The following is a 23,478-nucleotide window of genomic DNA, read 5'->3' on the forward strand; positions in this document are numbered from 1 at the left end:
CATACTCCCCAAGAGGAGCAGCAATGATACATTCTATACCAAATGGTTTTTGTCCAACTCTTGAAAAATGCAGATATACTCTATAGAACAAACGCTATGAGCAAATGAATTATTTAGTGCTGAATAAAAAAGAATGGAGGCTAAACTTATGCTTCAGATGAAGCAACGACTTCTCTCGTGGATTTTCTGCATTTCGTCGAAGAACAAATGTCTATTCCGGAATAGGAAAATGTAAAACACTGTTAAAATTAATTCTTTGTTGTGCGGTTTCTGATGTTTTGTAGATGTATTTTATAGCTCTATTTTAAAGTTGACATTGTTTTTATTTGCGCTTACGGTACATTGCTTCCATATAGGGCTATGCGGTGATTTGAATCGTTTCAAAGCGTGTGACTAATCGCTACTGTAGCAGTTTCATGGGTAGCGTGTTATCGTATCGCTGACCGTCAAACTGCTACAGTAGCAATATGACAACAATTTTATAATTAACATATCAAGATACATACCACCAAAAATACAAAACAAAACACAAAAAAATACCCAGAAGATGAATACACAAAGATATCTTCAGGTACCTAATTGTCCTTTTTAAAGTTTTCATTTTTCACCATCGCTCAATATATCCCACATTTTACATATGAGAGTTGCTGGTGTAATAAAGCAGGGTTTAGCCGGCGAATTGATGCTTTGCATCAATATTTTCTTGTTTTGGTTGCGATCTCCTTCTGATAGGTAAGGCACATATGACATACATCTTTGGCGATCAATACATATCCCCTGATGAACCTCTGATGAGTTGGCTCTAGGACTTTCTGTTATCTTTGATTTCTATAAATAACAAAAATAAAAAACACAGAATGCCAAAAGATATTTGTCGTTTCACCCCAAGCGGAATGAGATATACACTACGTAAGATAATCTACGGATACCTTACTTTTCTACATGCAGACATATCACAACCATCATGTACAATCTACACCGATGCAGTAAAACGACGTTAGTTGGCCTTGCATTGTTTTCCCTGTTAAATATTGCCGCAATGCTCATTAAGCTGGGAAATATGCCGACATTAAAAAGTATGTATTATCTTTGTTTCCATTTAACTGTGTTTTAGATTTATACAGAGTAAGTCTATCTTGTATTACGCACTGCAACTATACACGTTTTATTCAAACGACCATCAATTCCATGTCATTATTCCATTTTGACAAAAGCAATGGTAAAATGTAACACTAAAGGCACCTGCTTACTGTAAAATAGCAATGATTCGGAACGCCAACATCGAAATTTCGATACACCAACCTAATAAAGATGTCGCTGTTTTTTTTTGTAGTTGGTTCCCACAAGGAAGGAGCTGAACGTCGTGATAAGAATCTTTCTGAAAATAACACCAGACTTGACAGAGAGGTAAAGACAACTGTTTTGACAATATTTCAATCATTATGGCCATTTTGTTTCTTTAATGCTTTTATTTAAGTATTGGGGATTAGAGTCCCATACCGGTATCATCACTCCCTGTGCTAAACGGAAATATCGACAAAGATACATGTACCTTCCACAGGACTGAGTAACAACACACTACTGACTTATCACAATGTCACACCGTACTGAATATAAACAAACACTGACTAATCACAATGTCACACAGGACTGACTATCAACACACTACTGACTTATCACAATGTCACACAGGACTGACTATCAACAAACTACTGACTTATCATAATGTCACACTGGACTGACTAGCAATACACATCTGACTAATCATAATGTCACACTGGACTGACTAGCAATACACATCTGACTTATCATAATGTCACACAGGACTGACTATCAACACACTACTGACTTATCACAATGTCACACAGGACTGACTATCAACACACTACTGACTTATCACAATGTCACACAGGACTGACTATCAACACACTACTGACTTATCACAATGTCACACAGGACTGACTATCAACACACTACTGACTTATCACAATGTCACACAGGACTGACTATCAACACACTACTGACTTATCACAATGTCACACAGGACTGACTATCAACACACTACTGACTTATCACAATGTCACACAGGACTGACTATCAACACACTACTGACTTATCACAATGTCACACAGGACTGACTATCAACACACTACTGACTTATCACAATGTCACACAGGACTGACTATCAACACACTACTGACTTATCACAATGTCACACAGGACTGACTATCAACACACTACTGACTTATCACAATGTCACACAGGACTGACTATCAACACACTACTGACTTATCACAATGTCACACAGGACTGACTATCAACACACTACTGACTTATCACAATGTCACACAGGACTGACTATCAACACACTACTGACTTATCACAATGTCACACAGGACTGACTATCAACACACTACTGACTTATCACAATGTCACACAGGACTGACTATCAACACACTACTGACTTATCACAATGTCACACAGGACTGACTATCAACACACTACTGACTTATCACAATGTCACACAGGACTGACTATCAACACACTACTGACTTATCACAATGTCACACAGGACTGACTATCAACACACTACTGACTTATCACAATGTCACACAGGACTGACTATCAACACACTACTGACTTATCACAATGTCACACAGGACTGACTATCAACACACTACTGACTTATCACAATGTCACACAGGACTGACTATCAACACACTACTGACTTATCACAATGTCACACAGGACTGACTATCAACACACTACTGACTTATCACAATGTCACACAGGACTGACTATCAACACACTACTGACTTATCACAATGTCACACTGGACTGACTATCAACACACTACTGACTTATCACAATGTCACACAGGACTGACTATCAACACATTACTGGCTTATCACAATGTCACACAGGCCTGACTATCAACACATTACTGACTTATCACAATGTCACACAGGACTGACTATAATCACACTACTGACTAATCACGATGTCACACTGCACTGAATATCAACTCACATCTGACTTATCACATTGTAACACTGGACTGACTATCAACACACAACTGACTAATCACGATGTCACACTGCACTGACTATCAGCACACTACTGGCTAATCACAATGTAACACAGGACTGACTATCAATACACTACTGGCCAATCACAATGTCACACTGGACGGACTACCAACACACTACTGACTAATCACGATGTCACACTGCACTGACTATCAACACACTACTGGGTAATCACAATGTCACTCAGGACTGACTATCAACACACTACTGACTTATCACAATGTCACACTGGACTGACTATCAACACACTACTGACTTATCATAATGTCGCACTGGACTGACTAGCAATACACATCTGACTTATCATATTGTCACACACGACTGACTATCAACACACTACTGACTTATCACAATGTCACACCGGACTGAATATAAACAAACACTGACTAATCACAATGTCACACAGGACTGACTATCAACACACTACTGACTTATCATAATGTCACACTGGACTGACTAGCAATACACATCTGACAAATCATAATGTCACACTGGACTGACTAGCAATACACATCTGACTTATCATATTGTCACACAGGACTGACTATCAACACACTCCTGACTAATCACGATGTCACACCGTACTGACTATCAACACCCTACTGACTAATCAAAATGTCACACAGGACTGACTATCAACACACTACTTACTTATCACAATGTCACACAGGACTGACTATAAACACACTACTGACTTATCACAATGTCACACTGGACTGACTATCAACACACTACTGACTTATCACAATGTCACACAGGACTGACTATCAACACACTACTGCCTTATCACAATGTCACACAGGACTGACTATCAACACACTACTGACTAATCACGATGTCACACCGTACTGACTATCAACACACTACTGACTAATCAAAATGTCACACAGGACTGACTAGCAATACACATCTGACTTATCATAATGTCACACAGGACTGACTATCAACACACTACTGACTAATCAAAGTGTCACACAGGACTGACTAGCAATACACATCTGACTCATCATAATGTCACACAGGACTGACTATCAACAAACTACTGACTTATAACAATGTCACACAGGACTGACTATCGACACACTACTGACTTATCACAATGTCACACAGGACGGCCTATCAACACACTACTGACTAATCACGATGGCACACCGTACTGACTATCAACACACTACTTACTTATCACAATGTCACACAGGACTGACTATCAACACACTACTGACTAATCACGATGTCACACTGCACTGACTATCAACACACTACTGGCTAATCATAATGTCACATAGGACTGACTATCAACACACTACTGACTTATCACAATGTCACACCATACTGAATATAAACAAACACTGACTAATCACAATGTCACACAGGACTGACTATAAACACACTACTGACTTATCACAATGTCACACCGGACTGACTATCAACACACTACTGACTTGTTACAATGTCACACAAATTCTGACTATCAACACACTGCTGACTTATCACAATGTCACACTGGACTGACTATCAAAACTCTACTGGCTAATTACAATGTCACACTTGACTGACTATCAACACACTTTTGACTAATCTTAATGTCACACAGGACTTCTATTACAGCTGTAGCACATTTTGGACCATCACACGACGAAGGGATGTTTACTCCCTTGCCTCATCGCAACATACAGGTACCTGGTCCTAAATGCATGTTTTCTGCTATTGCATTCGTCTGAATCATCACCTTTTATTTATGCAATTAAGTGTGTTTAATTTAAATTTATTGAAATTTTTAACTATTAATCAATATGACAAAAATGCAAAATTAACCCTCCCACCACAAGAAAACCCCCAGAAAACCCCCCATAGATTTAATCTGTTAAAAAGCCAACTATCTCAACTTATTTAATCAAACTTTTAAAACTTTAAGCATTATTTAAGAACCTTTGCTTTTATATGTATTTCAGACAGATAAATCGGCAGTAACAGACAACATAAAGAGAGTTTGGCATCTCCGTCAGGAATGTAAACGGTACAGTGACGACTTAACGAAATTGGATCGTCTGAGTAATTTGATTGTTGACGACAAATACAAAACGTTATTTTGTTATATTCCTAAAATAGCATGTTCACAGTGGAAGTCCATCTTCATAACTTTGACGGGAAAGGTAAATTCTAGCAGGTTAAGTATTGAGAAAGTTCATGATTTCCGATTCAATTCAGTAATAAATTTGTTAAGCAATTATCCTTATGAAAGAAGAAAACGTATACTGAAGGAGTATAAGAAGTCTATGATCGTCAGGAACCCATTAGAGAGACTTTTATCAGCCTACAGGAATAAGATTGAAAGAAAAGGAAAAGCTCGGCAATTTCAAACAATTAGGGAAACTATTCTGGAACGGTACAGGTCAAATATGACACAGGAATTTCTTGCAAAGGATGATTATAACGTGACGTTTTTTGAATTTGTGAAATTCGTCACCGACGAAGATCCCGAAAATTTCAACAGCCATTGGAAGAGATATACGACTCTTTGCAGCCCCTGTATTATTAAGTACGACTTTATCGGCAAATACGAAAGTATTTATAGAGATGCTAATTTCATCTTAAGAGACCTTGGAGCACCTCCTAATATTCGATTTCCTCAAAGGTCGGAAACATATCACACTATTGAAACAATGAACATTTTTGAGAAGTTTTATTCACAGATTCCAGCTGAATATATAACAAAATTATGGAACATTTATCGACCAGATTATGAATTATTTGGGTACTCGCTGAACGATAATTTCAAACTAAAAACACACTCCTAAAATGATAGCTTCTTTTACGTGTGATGTTCTTGAATGTCATACACTTTTCTTCAACAATACATTGGCTTGGATACTCCAGAATATCAAGCCGGTTTTAGACAATCAATAATATAATTTTCAGGTTAGGCATTTAAGAGTCTCACCGCACCGGTTCATTGTTTCGTTTCCGGTCATACCCTCACGATAAAGGAGGCTTATGCATGTATAGTGCTAATCCAGGACAGGTGTACAGAATAACGTGAGAATAAACAATAAGCCACATTCCTGATCAAGTGAACGATGCGCATTCAGGAAAGACAGCTCTGCAATAAACGGTTTGAATATAAACTGACCTGCGGTGAGAATCTGGAAACTGCCCAATGTAGGCCTCGGACCCGCGATCCAGTGGTGGATGGCTAGTGGTAGCAGAATGTCAGACGCCTTATCCACTCGGATAAAGTGCATCAACAGTGGCTCTGAACATAACAATCTGAAGCCTAGATTATCAAATACAGATTTGTTGTGGTTATGAAAAACAGGACATACATGTTGTTTTAAAGTAACATATTTTTTGTTGTGAACCAAAAAGACAGACTTTTCGACTCGAGTACACCTTTTTGGGCTATCCAACAAGACATTTGCTGCCCGAAACCTAAATCAACAAACCGTTTTGTTTTATGTTAGTACATTTATTTGGTATTAAAAAATCGACTGTCGAAATGGGCAGAAAGAAACAGTCCCGTCAATGATTCACAAAATTAGTTCATGCCCGGGCGTAGCATGATAAACTGCCTCTTTACACTTTTCAAAGAAAGCTGACATATTGTTACTTCGTAGTATTGAAACAGGCGTACGACTCTATTGGTAGGGATATACTTTGTAGAAAGCTGTTAGGATTAATAGTACACTTGTAACATGTGCGCGATCTTAGGGGCGATAGAAAAAAAAACCTTCAACCTGTGCTCTTACAATTGGAATTTTATCGGCATCATTGTTTAATTTGTTCATTAAGAATCATTCTGCCATTTTGCAAGAATTTTGGAGCAGTGTGGAAGTTGTCGGCGTAAAGATCTGCCTAATACTCTATGCCGCAGATTTGGTGCTCTTGAAGGAATTTAAATTGCTTGGCTTGGCCAGACTTTATGGTGTCTAGAATATCGGTTGGATACATTGTATTAAACAGACTAAATTAAATCTCATCCATTTTAAAGAACCTTCGACGCAACTGTGGACGTGTAACGTTTGAAATTTGCGATAGGTACGTTTATCTCAGTCTGCACCTTAATTACAACGATATGGCTAAGACGGAAGCCAAATTGACGTCAAGAGCCCTGTGACGCCTAATAGACAAGTCCTAGACTGTTGTTTGGTTTCCGAATCGAACATTCGAACAGTTATCTATAAATAGAAATCTGAGCTGAAAGTGATATTTAACATTGTTCTGATTTTAACCCCGGAATAAATTTCGCGCATGGATAAATACCATCAACACCGTACCCGACCTTGACCTTCACGAGGGAGTTAATTTTGGAAGTTGAATGTGCAGTGAAAAAAGTTCGAATTTGTTAGGAATCCATGCGTTAATTTATTTGATGATTGCATGGAAATCTGGCTATAACTGGTAGATGTTAAAACAGTCTCGTTATTTGACATGTCGTCAGAACCCGAGGAAGCCGTTGTTGTTGGACACGTTATAGCGTTTGAAGTGTTTGACCTAGGCGACAGAGCGTGAGATAACTATTTTTGTTAAATTTTTATCCTCGTTAGATGAGAATTCATCAATCTAAAATGTAGGGCACATTCAATGAAGCATTCGGAAAATCGTTTGATACTGTCATGGTTAGATCAGTGTAATGTAGCAGGCGATTATCTGATAATTTGTATGAATGTTGCAATAGTTTCAATCGATATGCATTTTGTACGAGTTTGCATATCTTTGTCTTTTTTGTTGTAATTTGTTGTGTTTTTTTTTATTAATTTTCTCGATATTTTTGCACGTCATGTTTGTTTACATTGGATATTGTAGTTCCAGTTGATGTTGTATTAATACAATAAGAATTGTGCATCGTGGTGAATATCATTTAAAGTCTCATAAACGACACTGCTTTCAAACAGATTATAAAGTGACAATGTCATGTAAATGTTAATATATTGATATCTCCTTTTCATAAAATGTTACTACATAAGTAAGTACAATATTTCTTAGGAGTGAATGCTATCTCACTGCACATCTAGGAGTGGTTTTTTTTTTGTATGTTTGATGTTGTTAATTTGTTTACTTCATGTTACACTGTACATATGCACAACTGATGAGCTATATATAGCTTAAGGTAATACATAAACTTGGACTTGGTAGAGTGACACAACTCGAACCGATCTTTTGTTGAATGTTACATGTATCTGTGCTTGATTTGCAGGAAAATGTGAATGAAAAGTCTACATAATTTGGTAAGCTATACAAATACCTGCATCAACTCTTCAACAGACACTTATTTAGATGACTTGATATATTCACTTTGTTATATATGTAAATATATATGTATTGCACAGGAAGAACAAAATTCTCCCACATTACAAAATGAATCACCCCAAATCGGAGTGATATGGAGAGTTGTCTCCCCGAAACAGCGGCAATATCATCGGCGGGTAACGTTTTGGTTGGCATAATTGGTGGCAAATTGGCGGTTTGCTGTAAGGACGCTGGTTTTATAAGATGTGTATGTCTATTTGCGAAACGTTCGGCACAGATATGTTATTTCAATACACACTTTGTTTTGGAGACCCTCTGGCAAACCTACATACTGTAAACGTGGTTATTAATGCTGTGTGCAAATTACGCGATTTGAAGGTCAAAACTAAACACGCGGAGGTAATTTACTCTGCAGATTTATCTCCCTTACTTTACATATATATACTAGTAGCTACTAAGTACATGTTACGTTTGCGTACCAACTGCTCATTGGACAGATGAAAATAAAGGTGCCCTGTATTCATGTGTATGTGTGTGTCTTATGTGTGTGTATGTGTATATACAGTGCTCGCACATCCTGGTCACAAATCACTGTATGGTGGTTGATTCTGCCAAATCCCTTTCTCTTTAAATCAGTAACAACATTGAGTTAAATGACGAGCGTTTTAATGACGTGCCGTCTTCCTTCCTTATCCCAGCGTAAAGGTCGCCGCCCAACCGCGGCTTGTCTAAAATTGCCTTCTCGAAAGTTTCAAACTCCTTCGAGCACTCTTTGGCCTCTAAAAAGTATCACAACGAGCGCTACCGCTCCGGAAACATCCGTTAAGTGTCACTTTTGTGGGTTTTTTTTGTGTTTTTTAAAAATGTTTTACCTTTAGTATTGAATAAAATACACTTTCATTTGGCAAAAGATACCTTTTTGAATACACTTTATTAGAAGGCCTCGGTGTTTAACACTTCCGGAAAGGCTTAATAAAAGAAGTAAACATTGAAGTTTTTGAGAAGGCAACATGTGGCTAACAAAATGGTAACCTTTTTTTCCGGTTCATATGCAGACGATTTACCATTTTTTTGATATACGCATTGAAGAACATCACGTGATGTTATTACATGTAAGACGAATCAAAGTTAAGTATATCAGATTGAGGTATAATAATAACGATTTAAATATATTTCTTATCTAATTTCGATGTAACTGTTTTCTTTGAGTAGCATAAAACATTTCGGTTTTATTTGATTTTTGGGCGGTTTTACTTCCGCTAGCATGGCCTTTTGGCTTTTAATCAGATGTGTCACGAGATTTAAGTATTTTAACCAATCATCAATACAACCTTTTCACAGTCGATAACTTAATAATTAAGCATAATATATATGATATTCATAAAAAATAACAAACGAAATATCTTCAAAATTCCAGCTGTTTCAGATGCAGAAAAACTTTTAAAGTGAACAAATTCATATGCGTCCTATAGAATATTCTTGCTTTACGAGAAATTCAACATTTTATCCAGATGTCTGCTCATCAAATTCTTCGCGGCGTATAGTTACTCCTATATCCTACAAAATGGCGTCGCTCAGGTTGGACATTTTGACCAATTGAAAACCGAGGACTCTATTGACATAATGTATCAGTTGTCGGTGATAATGAGGGTGATTTTGGATCAATAAATAACTTAACAAAACTAGGCTTTCAAATTTGTCTGACTTAATCATCAAGTTTATCCAAAACTGAATTGAATGTGTACGTTGATTTACGCAGAGTGATTCGGAGGAATCAATGTGCGTATATAATACAATGTGTCTGGAATCTGATGTTTTGTTGTACAGGTAGGAACCTGATGTTTTAAGAACCTGATGTTAAGTGATTCATTTAGGAACCTGATGTTTATTCAATCAGGAAGGAACATGATGTTTAGATATACAGGTAGGAACTTGATGTTTATTCAATCAGGAAGGAACATGATGTTAACCATACAGATAGTAAATAACCTGATGATAGGTAATAGGTACAAATCTGATGTTAAGTCATACAGGAAGGAACCTGATGTTTAGTCATACAGGTAGGAACCTGATGTTTAGTCATACAGGTAGAAACCTGATGTTTAGTCATAAAGGTAGGAACCTGATGTTTAGTCATACAGGAAGGAACCTGATGTTTAGTCATAAAGGTAGGAATCTGATGTTTAGTCATACAGGTAGAAACCTGATGTTTAGTCATACAGGTACAAACCTGATGTTAAGTCATACAGGAAGGAACCTGATGTTTAGTCATACAGGTAGGAACCTGATGTTTAGTCATACAGGTAGAAACCTGATGTTTAGTCATAAAGGTAGGAACCTGATGTTTAGTCATACAGGAAGGAACCTGATGTTTAGTCATAAAGGTAGGAATCTGATGTTTAGTCATACAGGTAGAAACCTGATGTTTAGTCATACAGGTAGGAACCTGATGTTAAGTCATACAGGAAGGAACCTGATGTTTAGTCATACAGGTAGGAACCTGATGTTTAGTCATACAGGTAGAAACCTGATGTTTAGTCATAAAGGTAGGAACCTGATGTTTAGTCATACAGGAAGGAACCTGATGTTTAGTCATAAAGGTAGGAATCTGATGTTTAGTCATACAGGTAGAAACCTGATGTTTAGTCATACAGGTAGGAAAAGCTGCAATTATACATAAATTACACGATCAGTTTATTCAATCCTGGTTTAATAAAATTGACACCTCATCCAGAGGACGATTATACTCTACATTTAAATATCGCTTTGGTTTAGAAGACTATTTGATCAGATTAAACGCAAAAGATAGGAAAATTATCTGCAAATTTAGAACTTCAAATATTAAGCTTCCAGTAGAAACAGGAAGATGGGTGGGAATTCAAAGACAGGACAGAATATGCCCACTTTGTAATACTGGTATTGGGGACGAGTATCATTACTTATATACTTGTAATAACGACACTTTAGTCAAAATAATGGAAAAACATATTCCGGCCTATTTTTATACAAGTCCAAACCAACATAAAATGAAAGGAATGTTCACAATCTTTAATATGAAATTGTTAAAAAGTGTAAGCTTATTTGTTCAAAAATTAACAAAAGTACTTTAGTGTCTCTATTCTTTAAGTTTTTCTTTTGTTTGCTAGTGACATTTTTATAAGTTGAACACTGAATTATTTGTATGTAACTACACGTATATATATTTTTTATGTACCATGCTATGGTATAGAATGTTTGCCTGTCATGCACTCAAACTATGTTATATATACATGACCTCTTGTTACACATATTATGTGTGTCTGAGTGAAATAAAAATCTTGAATCTTGAGGAACCTGATGTTAAGTCATACAGATAGGAACCTGATGTTAAGTAGTACAGGTAGGAACCTGATGTTTAGTCATACAGGTAGGAACATGATGTTTAGTCATACAGGTAGAAACCTGATGTTTAGTCATAAAGGTAGGAATCTGATGTTTAGTCATAAAGGTAGGAATCTGATGTTTAGTCATACAGGTAGGAACCTGATGTTTAGTCATACAGGCAGGAACCTGATGTTAAGTTGTACAGGTATAAACCTGATTTTTAGTCATACAGGTGGGAACCTGATGTTTAGTCCTAAAGATAGGAACCTGATGTTAATCTTTAAGGTATATACGTAGGAACCTGATTTTTAGTCTATGAAATTAGAGCGATGACTGTAAAGTTAAAATTCATATATATTATAATTATAAAGAGACCAGACATGAATCACATTCATTGGGGTCGGATTCAAATTTGGCGTTTTCTTGAATTTTTACAAAACGTTTTCTCTTTTTTAAAGGCGCAAATAAAAGTAAACATATAGAGTGAATTATTACATACATTGCACAATTTCAAACAAGCTCGTGATTTTCAATTGAATGTGCTTAAAATATATTAAAATCGTCCTCTAAATTCTATTAATTTATAGAACTAGTACTGGATAGTTGTTGAATTTCGCGGGTGTACGTTTTTTTTTATTTGTTTCATGAATTTATTCATAAGGGTTAATATTTTGCGAATCACTATTTCTGTTAGTCTATTTCCCCTCTCAAATACTTCCGACGTCTAAATAAATTCAAAGGTATGTCGTTTGCTAAATTGCTGTTGTGTTCTATATATGAAACTTGTGAACTTAAATGTAGTCATTAGGTTGTTACGATCTTAGGGGTAACGACAAAAACCCATAAAAAATAATATTGATTTAAAAGGGGACAAGGCCTACAATTGGATGTGTCCTAATATGATGAATATGAAAAAGCAAAAATTCAAAACAAAATTCGTATGAATAATATAGAAAAAAGTATTTCTCATTTAAAAAGAAAAATCACTATCGAATATTTGAGACGCATCCGATCAATATGTACAGTGCCTGTCTCCATCAGTTGATACATGGTACGTTCCCTCATCGAACTGATAGCGTCCAATGTTACTATTGGGCCTATGTAAAACAAGACACTAAAGTAATACAAATCCATTACAATCTGGTATCTAGATTTAATGCTTTAACTAGAGCCCCAAGTCAAGCATCGTCGGATCCCCACTGTTGATTGCACTGTGTAAGTGTGAAGCGATATCGTCCACGGGTCTCCGACGGTGGTACACATAGACCGGCCCACATGGTATAACTACCTTCACTTTCTACCCACAGGCAAACAGACAAACACCAACAGTAATGAAGAATCTACTCCGGCGCAGTAAAGCGACAAAAGTTGGTCTTGCATTAATTACTCTGTTATTTCTGATCACCGTGTTCCTAAACCTTCAAAAGGGGCCGGCACTTAAACGTAGGTATTGTTTATGTTTCTGTTTTTATTTTATTAAGCTATTTATGAAGTGTTACTCGAAACGTCTATTGTCACAGTTATTTCCAGAATATTACTGATTCTTTAGCTTTCTCATTGGGAAATAAACTCGTCGAAGCAGAAGAGATATACCTTTTCCTTGATAATATTTTGTCCTGCTTTTATTGGTTGTAAAATTGAATTACATTTTTCTTTATTTCGCTTTTCCCTTGACTTTTCACGCCATGTGAGATGCATTTTAATGAACTTGCAATGTTTGTTATTCCGAAAGAAAAACAAAATAGTTTCGTCACAAATTAATAAAAAAAAAACCGATTGAAATTAATACTCTATGAAATAAATTACGCTGTTTGAGAACTTCTTCGGGAACACCAACACTCTTTAACACCAATTGGCTACAAAGCGTATGCTCCTTTTTTATTATTATTATCCAGACTGGCTACAAAACGTATGTTTTTTTATATTATTATCCAGACTTGGAAAGATTGCTGTGGTCTGACAGGATATATCCAAATGACAACGGAATAGAGGTAGGAAACAACATATATGTAAACACACACAATAGTAAATATATCTCAGTCGTTTCTGTCACAATTGTTTTTAATTTAGTAACGCTCCCACTCTCAAAGAACCTTCATGATCAGTAACAACACACCTCAAGAGGCCTTCAGGTACCTTCCCTTTCAAATGACCAAGGATAAATGACTGATATTTTCATCAGTAAGTTAGTTGTGAAATAAGTGATAATATTACTAGTTAGGTTGAATGACTGATATTTTCATCAGTAAGTCAGTTGTTAAATAAGTGATAATATCAGCATTTAGGCTAAATGACTGATATTTTCATCAGTAAGTCAGTTGTTCAATAAGTTATAATATTACCATTTAGGCTAAATGACTGATATTTTCATCAGTAAGTCAGTTGTTCAATAAGTTATAATATTACCATTTAGGCTAAATGACTGATATTTTCATCAGTAAGTCAGTTGTTCAATAAGTGATAATATCACTAGTTAAGCTGAATGACTGATAATAGCAACAGAAAGTCAGTTGTTAAATAAGGGATAATATTACCATTTAGGCTAAATGATTGATATTTTTTCATCAGTAGGTCAATTGTTAAATAAATGATAATATCAGCATTTAGGCTGAATGACTGATTTTTTCAACAGTGGGTCATTTGTAAAATAAGTGGTAATATCACCAGTCAGTTGTTAAAAAATATTCAATTATAGCCTTTAGCTGAGGTCTTTACTTGGATTTATCAACCCGAGAAAAAATATATTGACCTCGGACGCTACAATTGTTTTATTATTTTGAAAACAGTGATGTAAGCAATCTGAAAAAATGACACAACAAAAAAGCTACGGAAGCGGGACGGTGCGTTCGTTTTGAGACACGTCATAATTCTATTTTTAGAAACATCCAGTTCTTCACGCGGTCCAAGTCAATATAGGTTTTTAACGGTGGATACGTGATGCACTTTTGGCCAATCGCTTGTCAGGAATATTATGAAAAAATAATAAGTGATAATATCACCAGTATAAAAAATTGTTATCAGTAAGTCAGTTGTATGACTGATATTTTCATCAGTAAGTCAGTTGTTAAATAAGTAATGATATCATCAGTAAGTCAGTTGTTAAATAAGTAATGATATCGTCAGTAAGTTATAAATAAATGCGAATTTCTTGACTTGTTTCAATGACCATATTTATAAAGGAAACATGTTTTTGTTTAGGAGGGAAAGGACACTTTCAAATCAGCAGAGAGCGACAATATAAAAAGAGTACAGCATCTTCGAAGGGAATGTGAACACGTGAGTGGTGACGTAGGAGACTTGGACCATTTACAATATTTGATCGTTGACGAAAAATACAAAATGGTTTTCTGCTATATTCCTAAAATTTCCTGTTCACAATGGAAAACTATTTTCATAACACTTACAGGAAAGGTGAATGCAAGTTTATTGAATTTTGGGAATGTTCATGAAAAATATCAATCAAAAATGAAATTTCTAAAAGGATATTCTGCTGAAAATCAAAAACGCATACTTACGGAATATAAGAAGTATATCATTGTGAGGAACCCATTAGAAAGAATTCTATCAGCTTACAGAAATAAATTGATGGGTAAAGTTCCTTTCAGAAAAACTGGAAAAGAAATTATAAAACGATATAGGTCCAATGCAACTCTGAAATCTCTTCAGAATGGAGATGACGTCACATTTTTTGAATTTGTGCAATACCTTACTGACGATAAAACGGAACGTTTTGACCACCACTGGGAAAAGTATACAACACTGTGTCATCCCTGCATCGTTAAATACGACTTTATTGGAAAATACGAAACTATCAGTAGAGATGCTGACTTTATCTTAAAGGACATCGAAGCACCGCCTGAAATTCGATTTCCTAAAAGATCAGAAAGATACAGCAATGTGGAAACAATTAAAACATTCAACACATATTATTCACGGATTCCTGCTGAATGCATAGCAAAATTATGGAACATTTATCGAATGGATTTTGAATTATTTGGGTACTCGATATCAGATAACTTCAAAATGATACCAAACGCTTAGTAATTATTACATTACTGACATTTTCAGCATAAATTTGAAGTTTCGAAATACTCCTTTTGTCCCATAGAATAAACAATATGCCGCATAAACACAACTTTTCTTATCATTAGTAGTGTAGTGTTCATAGAATCTGCCTCATTTCTATTTTTAATTTGTAGATGCGCTGAGAATTTCAAACAAGAAAAACTGAGGTATCCTATTTTTGGAATTTCTCCTGTAAAATGTTGGTATGCTCGGGATATCCTCGATACTCCAGGGGTCACGTTCACTTTCGCTCTCTGACGCCTTGAATGTGTCTTTCCAAAATTGAAGGCTAAGTGTCCGCAATTTTGCGGACGAGGCAACACGATTTGTTTGATCCTGAGGCGTACATCAAAAGAATCTCGCGGTCGGGTAAAGGTAAAATGTACTGGCTTTGAAGTCGGGTGTCGTTCCTTTGTAATCTTCAAAGAAAATGTATCAGCCGAGCGATCGGTCAGGTTTGTTTTACCTGAGACCAATCAAATAGCTAGCCGCGTACCGTAAATTTTGCTATCACATCACAGGGCATCCTTGATATCAAGAGATTACGCTCACTTTCGCTCTCTACACCCCTGGAATATGTCATAGCATAATTGAAGACATGCGGTTAACTAGGTTGATGCTTGTTCTTTGAAGATTGCAAAGGAACGACACCCGACTTCAAAGCCAGATTTTTTTTTACCGTTACGCGACCGCGAGATTCTTTTGATGTAAATCAAAGGATTGAACTAGTTTTCTCGTCTCGTCCACAAGGTGCTTGATATTTCAGGGGTGTAGAGAGCGAAAGTAAGCGTAGCCCCTGCATATCGAGGATGATCCCTGGGGTGGCAGAGAGCAAAAGGTGATTCATGAGCGTAACACCTGAAGTATCGAGGGTGATTTTGGGGAGGCTGTTGAAATAAGGATAGAGTTGTCTTTAAGGGAATGAAATCTATTTTTTGAAGGTATCAACATACCACTGATGACGCTCAACCTATCACTTTCTAGTGACAGGAGTTATTACGGTTTCACGGTTGTCCCCGTCATAATAAATATCTAAGAAACATGTCGTTTATTATCTAAATATATTTCGTTTTTCTTCGTTTAATGTTTATGATATTAGCTATCGGAAGAAAAGTATTTGCCATTAGACTGTAGTTGCTTTAGGATTTGAAAATTGTGGTGAATGCCAAATGACAAATCGAAAATAAAACACTGTTATGTTTGATTAAATGTCACTTTGTAAAGCGACAATCAACTGAAACGGTGTCATTCTTTGTGGCTAAAAGACGAGCTGCTCGTTTTGTCTTTCCGCGGTTCCTACAGTGCTTTTCGCTGTGTTGCAGTAATATTTTTTCCCAATGGGTCCTCATGCTCTTCTCAATAAAACTGATTTTAATTAATTTTTTTCCGAACCTCTTACAAGATTGAAAATTGAATCGCCTTCCTGTCTTCAGTGGGACATATGATGCTTCTACACATGACAACTTTATGAACGCTGGATCAATTAGCTCAAGTTAACTAACTATCATTATGATAAAAAAATGTTTTTTACTATTATTTTATTTCTATTTTTTTTAAAACCAAATCTTTATATGCATCAAATCATGAAAGAGCGATTTTCAAATTAAACAAATAATTTGAAAACTTCATAAAATTCTGCTGAAAGATCATGGGATAATTCCTTGGAATAACATATTTTCCAGGAATTTCATTTTTATTTTAAGCAAAACGATGTTACCCTTAACCATGGCAAAACCTGAAATTTAAGAATTATCTTTTTCTAAAGTTTAGTCCAATCCCTATCAATGGTGAACAAGTGTTCTTCCTGAAAACAGCAAAGAAGGTATAGATCTGTTTGCATCTTTTCTCCGCTATTCTGCTTGAACAAGTCCGGTTCCCTATTCCAGACTATGAGATATGAAAAGGCTACCCTAATTTTAGTGTCAAATACAAATTGAGCTGTATCTTTTTTCATCACTATGGAACAAACTGTATCATGATTTACTTATCTAAAACATTCAGAATGAGATTTATCAGTTTGGTGTGGTTAATAAATGCTTATTTTGTTTTGAACACGAACAGAAATTGAAATATTTTGCGAGCTTTCGAAAACGTCTGTTTCCTTTGTCAAGCAACGAGTGCAACTGACCGGTGACTCGACTCTAAACCGCTGCAAACAACTTACTAAGCCGAAATGCGCCGAGTCAGTTAAGTCAGCTGTCAGAATAATATCGACACATTTCGCCGAATAGCACTGGCATACTACATGCAGTCAGAGGGACGGGTAATATGTGCTGAATTACACAATTACAATATTTTATTGAGAAAAAAAATGAATGTACTATAGCGGGAATGGAATTTGTTCACTGTTATTCATTTACAATTATGTATTTTGCGCTCTGTAAACGTATAAGCATACCTTGTGCATATATTTGCCGGCTGTTTGAGTGTTGGTAGTCTGCCATACGTTACATTGTACTAATTTGTCTTGTGCGCCATAACATGATGACATTTCTTGTCTTTTTACCGGGTATAGACGCATACCTACGTCCGCTCATATAACTGTTTCCATTGGTTGATGCTTAAACGGTTCATTGGATAGCTGTTAAAGTATTTAATTAGGTCCAGATCATGCATAGCAAGGGATTCTGTTGGGTCTGTTTGGTATAAGATCGGGTGGTCGGGTATCTTACGTTACTCTATAGAAGCCATTGGCTGGAAGGCTCATTCTTTTCTTCTTCCTCTCTCTCTCTCTCTCTCTCTCTCTCTCTCTCTCTCTCTCTCTCTCTNCTTTACGTTAGGTGTAGGACGGTGACTGCGGGATGGCGGGTTTATATTACATGTAGGCTAAGGCAGGTGTAGGATGTGTCTAGCTCCGGTATATACAATTGTGTTTTCAACAGATTTTTGTACGTGATATATATATTGTACGTGTTCTAATTTGTGCACAATTGACCGTGTCTACCTTCGCTTGTGGTGTGTAAATAAATGTTGTATAGTATTTGATATCTGCCTCCTCGTCTTATATTGAACACTAGTAATAACAGGACGGAACAGGCGGGTACCCCCATTGAACCTGGGTTGCACCATAGAGACTCTTTAAAATCAAGGCGAAGCAATCGACATCTGTTTTTAATGACATGTTTAATTGAATAATGCTTATTATCGAAATCGATCATATTGTAAACCCCCATCATAGATATGACTGTATGTACCATATAACATCAAAACGAGAGTTAAACGAGAGTTGGACGAGAGTTAAAACCTGGACAGCCAACATCCTTCAGCCCAGATTTGACAGTCAACATCCTTTCAGTTCAGACTTTCCTGGTCAAATGCTGTTATAGATTTACTTAAAACGGGTCGACAATAAAAGAGACATACATGAATAAATATTCAATGTTTGAGTCTCAAGTGTTCCTGAATTTGGTGTTTCAGTAATGCTGGACGTTCCACTTCAATGTCATTGGTTCCATCCCATACCCTGTAGTGACAGCAAGTGTAAACAATTAGTATTGGTATGTGTTCTGTTCTCAATTGAAAGAGAAATATGCAGTAAGTGGATATTGTGGGCTTGCTAATAAAATATATATATATATAAAAAAAAAAAAATGGTTAGATTTTGATATTTTTCATCACTCAAACACTTTGGTTTGTCTTATTAAAGAGCATACTCGATACTCAAGGAGTAATGCTCATTTTCGCTCTCTGCACCCCTGGAACATGCCATAGCAAAATTGAAGACACGCGGCTACCTATTTGATTTGTCTCGCTAAAAGAAACCTGCCACTTGAAGATTAAAAAGGAGTGACAACCGGCTTCAATTCTAATCTATTGTACCGTTTCACGACCGCGAGATTCTTCTGATGTTATTCAAAGGATTAAACACGTCTTCTCGTTTTATTCACAACGTTGTGCACGCTGGGCCTTAAATTTCGCCACGACATAGCCCAGGAGAACAGAGAGCGTACGTGACCGTAGACCCTGGAGTATTGAAGAAGATTAAAGAGAAGAGAGTGAACTTAACACAGGACTAACAAGGACTAAAGACTGCTGGATGGTCACAATATTTGATTTAAACAGAACCAATTAAAAAAAAAGTTTGGCAAGATTAAGGATTATTATAACACTGCCAACATCTGTAATTATGCAATGGAAAGTTTTTCTTCTGGATGTTTATAAATCTAACTTTGATCACAGCTACACATGTACTTGTCTCGTCTTGTTTGTTTGAGTGGTTTTACGTCCACTTCTATATCGAGTATTTAGGTTACCAGCAAACGACTTGCCTTGTCTGTCAATACACCTATATATATTTGGCTTCTAATTTGACAAACCAATCAGCGTAGGGGTCACAAAAGTGAGAGAAAAGGCTGTCTTGGTTAGCTTCAAAACTGGACTCGGGTGTACAAAATGATACTATAAGGGCATGGATGAACTATCATTCAAGTCATTTTGTTTCCTATCGTAGAAGCACTGTACTGACAATGGATTGCATACATGCCATTTTGGCGCTACCCATTAGGGATTTATCGTGTCATCTCCGGCACAGTCTCTCTGTATCATGGCCCGGTGGCAATTCGTTTGTGTATAAAAAAAAAGTAATTAAGCGTAGGTAATTGTATGTATCAAAAAGTACAACTCTTTTATATAAAATGAAAGCACGGGTACATTGTACACCGTATTACAAATAAACTGCTGACTCAATTGTACAAATTGGCCAGTAGAACGACAATTGGTACTGACTAGTGGGCGACTAGTCTAAAATGCCGCAGGCTAGTAGGGCTATTTACAGGTACACCGGGTCACAAATATAACTACTGACCAACGGGACGACACACATAAACTGACCAGATAATCCAAGCATTGTCAGCTTAACAAGTCGCACACACTATCCACATATACCGTGTAAAAAGTTTTTAAGTTATTTGCTTTCACTAATCCCATTGTAACGTTATACGTTATAATTATGGGAACAAAGTGACACACGACGAAAAACACCGAATAATAATTAACCATGCTACCAAAATAACAATAAACAATATCTAACGCACATAACAACACTGAACTGTATTCAACGCGACACGCATGCTAGGGTTTCCTTTATAAACGGAGTGTGTAGTAAATGAGAGTTGTTGACGTTAATATACCACAGGTGGGGCAACCCGGACCCAGCCCACTAACGGATCGAGGCAGGTGAGTGTTGGGACATATCTGGTATATTTCACGGTTTTCCTCTACCATCCTCTAACACGGTATACCTCGGACTGCTTTAGCAGAGGACACTGCATCAGCGTTTATGTATTGAGAAACAAAGAAGACTTCGGCAACATAAGGTGGTAAGTTTATTTACAGTAACGTATCTGACCATGGTTCGTCCTCGAACACCAAAACCCAGGTTCTAACTCCCTGTCACCACAGGGAGTGCCACGGACACCATTTGTAACAGGAAAGACTAAGAGAATAATGTGCTTCCACCGGAGATCGTACCCCTCGATCTCAAGGTTCCTTGTCGGATGCTCTACCACTGAGCTAAAGGGAAAATCCCTCTAGCTCGAAGCTAGAAGGCGACCTTAATACTCTGAATAATGTAAACTACAGTGTATCTAAAGTTTACGTTAACTCTTTCTTTTTACATGTAATAAATCGATAATTATTACCACCACATGAATATGAAAACTAGAGTGGCTGATTGAGGAGATCCAAATACTAATTATATATCGTTATAACGAGATTCTTACTCGCTATAACAAGACATTAACGCGTTATAATGAGATGTTAAGTCGAGATAACGATATACTAACTCGTTATATCGAGATACAAATTACTGTTTGGGTGTCCTCAATCAGGGAGATAGTTATCTCGTTATAACGAGAGACTAAATCGTTATATATAACGAGATACTAACGTTAAGTCATTATAACGGGATACTAAGTCGTTATAAAGGGATACTAAGTCGTCATAACGAGATACTAAGTCGTTATAACGGGATACTAAGTCGTTATAACGGGATGCTAAGTCGTTATAACGAGAGACTAAATCGTTATATATAACGAGATACTAACGTTAAGTCATTATAACGGGATACTAAGTCGTTATAAAGGGATACTAAGTCGTCATAACGAGATACTAAGTCGTCATAACGAGATACTAAGTCGTTATAACAGGATACTAAGTCGTTATAACGGGATACTAAGTCGTCATAACGAGATATTAAATCGTTATAACGGGATACTAAGTCGTTATAACGGGATGCTAAGTCGTTATAACGACACTCTTTCTTGTTATAACGAGATAAATATTCTTTGTGAACTTCGGACAGGTGAAATCCTGAATTGTTATCCTATTAAAATCAAGTAAGTGTATAATCATAGGCAATTGTACGTACAACTTAGCTGGGATCGAATCGCTAAGCTCAGTATTACAGTTTAGTGCGCAAGCGTCACTTACTCTCAATTTAAATTTACACAAGAAACATTTGTGCCGTCTTCTGCCTGAAGATACCATACATTAATAAACCCACAAGTGAAAAACAATGACTTTACCAAACTCGTCCAATTATCAACATTATACGATTCTCTCTGATCATATGTAGGACATTTACAAATTGAAGCGTTTTTTTAAAAAACGTTTGGATTTATTTCAGAAAATATTATCTAACAAATACTTTTTGATGCATTTCCTTTCTGTTTAGATTGCTCTTAGTAGAAAAATCTCAATGCGATTAGGAATTTTTAATAGTAGATTTATGAAAACTTTTTATTGTGACTGACACTATAAACCATTTTTCGTATTTTTTATGTCTGCTTTATCGAGGGAAATAAATATATATTTGAACGTTTTACAACACGACTTTCACTTTCACAATATGTATAACACCGTGAGAATAGATGCTGTTCGTTACAACAACGTTAAAAACACTTGCACTGTTTATTTAGCCTTAATTTGTTAATGTCACGCATATACAGTAACTATTAGTTTTGACACGGGTTTTTTTTCCAAAAAGGAAATATCGAAATAGTCTTAAGTTTGAGATACGACCTGGTAATTTCAGTATCGTCACACTAGATATCGTTTCAAACAATGGAATCACACTGCCACGCTATACGAACACCATTAGCTAAGAATGTCCGACACGCAATCATGGGTAGTAGCGTCCACAAAAAAACCCAGTCTGGACTTAAGGTGGCTCCACACTTTCGTAATTAACCAGCAAAATTCGTTGAAACTTTCATATAATGGTTATGCAACTATGTAGAGTTAATTTTATGAAAATCTAAACACTCCGATAGTTTGGGGACATTTTTGGAAAAAATACCAAAAAATTGAATTTTCGTCAATTGTAATATTTTCTGTTTTTTGTTTGTTTGTGACATTGTTCGGAACAATAACAACAATAATAAAATGAAAAGAAGCATTTCTAACTAACTCTACAAATATTTTATTTATCGCAAAATATGTAACACATGTTACACAAAGTGGTTTTTTTTATTGAATTTGTACGGATAAAAGTGATTATCTACAAGCTAAAAGCCAAAAGGACACAAAGATATGGGAAATTGAACAAAATATACACAATGGCTTTATAATAAATTTATTTTACATTTTACAATCACTTCGAACCGGGTTAGAGTTATCTTCCTTGAAAAAAATCGGAACTTTTTGCAGAGGGGTGACATTTTTACAATGACAGTTGTCCCTGTTTACATATAACAAAAATGATGGAAATAAATCA

The 23,478-nt window shown here is 36.2% G+C and overlaps 3 protein-coding genes across 3 annotated transcripts in view; all 3 read left to right on the forward strand.

Moving 5' to 3' along the window:
* Positions 1 to 1,039: 1,039 nt before the first annotated feature.
* Positions 1,040 to 5,887, forward strand: LOC110443841 (carbohydrate sulfotransferase 11-like). The gene is made up of 3 exons (XM_021488265.1): positions 1,040 to 1,076; positions 1,334 to 1,407; positions 5,042 to 5,887. The coding sequence occupies exons 1-3, from the start codon at positions 1,040 to 1,042 to the stop codon at positions 5,885 to 5,887; spliced, it is 957 nt and encodes a 318-aa protein (XP_021343940.1).
* A 7,130-nt stretch (positions 5,888 to 13,017) lies between these two features.
* On the forward strand, positions 13,018 to 15,816 carry LOC110443855 (carbohydrate sulfotransferase 11-like). The gene is made up of 3 exons (XM_021488283.1): positions 13,018 to 13,142; positions 13,635 to 13,690; positions 14,898 to 15,816. Exons 1-3 carry the CDS (start codon positions 13,031 to 13,033, stop codon positions 15,738 to 15,740), a joined length of 1,011 nt encoding a protein of 336 aa, XP_021343958.1. The 5' UTR covers positions 13,018 to 13,030; the 3' UTR covers positions 15,741 to 15,816.
* A 5,065-nt stretch (positions 15,817 to 20,881) lies between these two features.
* LOC110443907 (carbohydrate sulfotransferase 11-like) overlaps positions 20,882 to 23,478 on the forward strand; it is a 29,010-nt gene continuing 26,413 nt past the window's right edge. Inside the window, exon 1 of the mRNA XM_021488366.1 lies at positions 20,882 to 20,939. The gene's annotated coding sequence lies outside the window, so the exon portion shown is untranslated. The remainder of the gene's footprint in view (positions 20,940 to 23,478) is intronic.

The sequence above is a fragment of the Mizuhopecten yessoensis genome, unplaced genomic scaffold (assembly GCF_002113885.1).
Source record: "Mizuhopecten yessoensis strain PY_sf001 unplaced genomic scaffold, ASM211388v2 scaffold716361, whole genome shotgun sequence".
NCBI classification, from domain to species: domain Eukaryota; kingdom Metazoa; phylum Mollusca; class Bivalvia; order Pectinida; family Pectinidae; genus Mizuhopecten; species Mizuhopecten yessoensis.

Bases quoted from the DNA above. Each gene is read 5' to 3' on its own strand.
- LOC110443841 (XM_021488265.1), top strand. From the start codon at position 1,040: ATGCTCATTAAGCTGGGAAATATGCCGACATTAAAAA. The intron at 1,077-1,333 runs GTATGTATTATC...TTTTTTTTGTAG, and splicing joins AAATATGCCGACATTAAAAA to TTGGTTCCCACAAGGAAGGA. The intron at 1,408-5,041 runs GTAAAGACAACT...TATGTATTTCAG, and splicing joins ACACCAGACTTGACAGAGAG to ACAGATAAATCGGCAGTAAC.
- LOC110443855 (XM_021488283.1), top strand. From the start codon at position 13,031: ATGAAGAATCTACTCCGGCGCAGTAAAGCGACAAAAGTTGGTCTTGCA. The intron at 13,143-13,634 runs GTAGGTATTGTT...ATTATTATCCAG, and splicing joins AAAGGGGCCGGCACTTAAAC to ACTTGGAAAGATTGCTGTGG. The intron at 13,691-14,897 runs GTAGGAAACAAC...GTTTTTGTTTAG, and splicing joins CAAATGACAACGGAATAGAG to GAGGGAAAGGACACTTTCAA.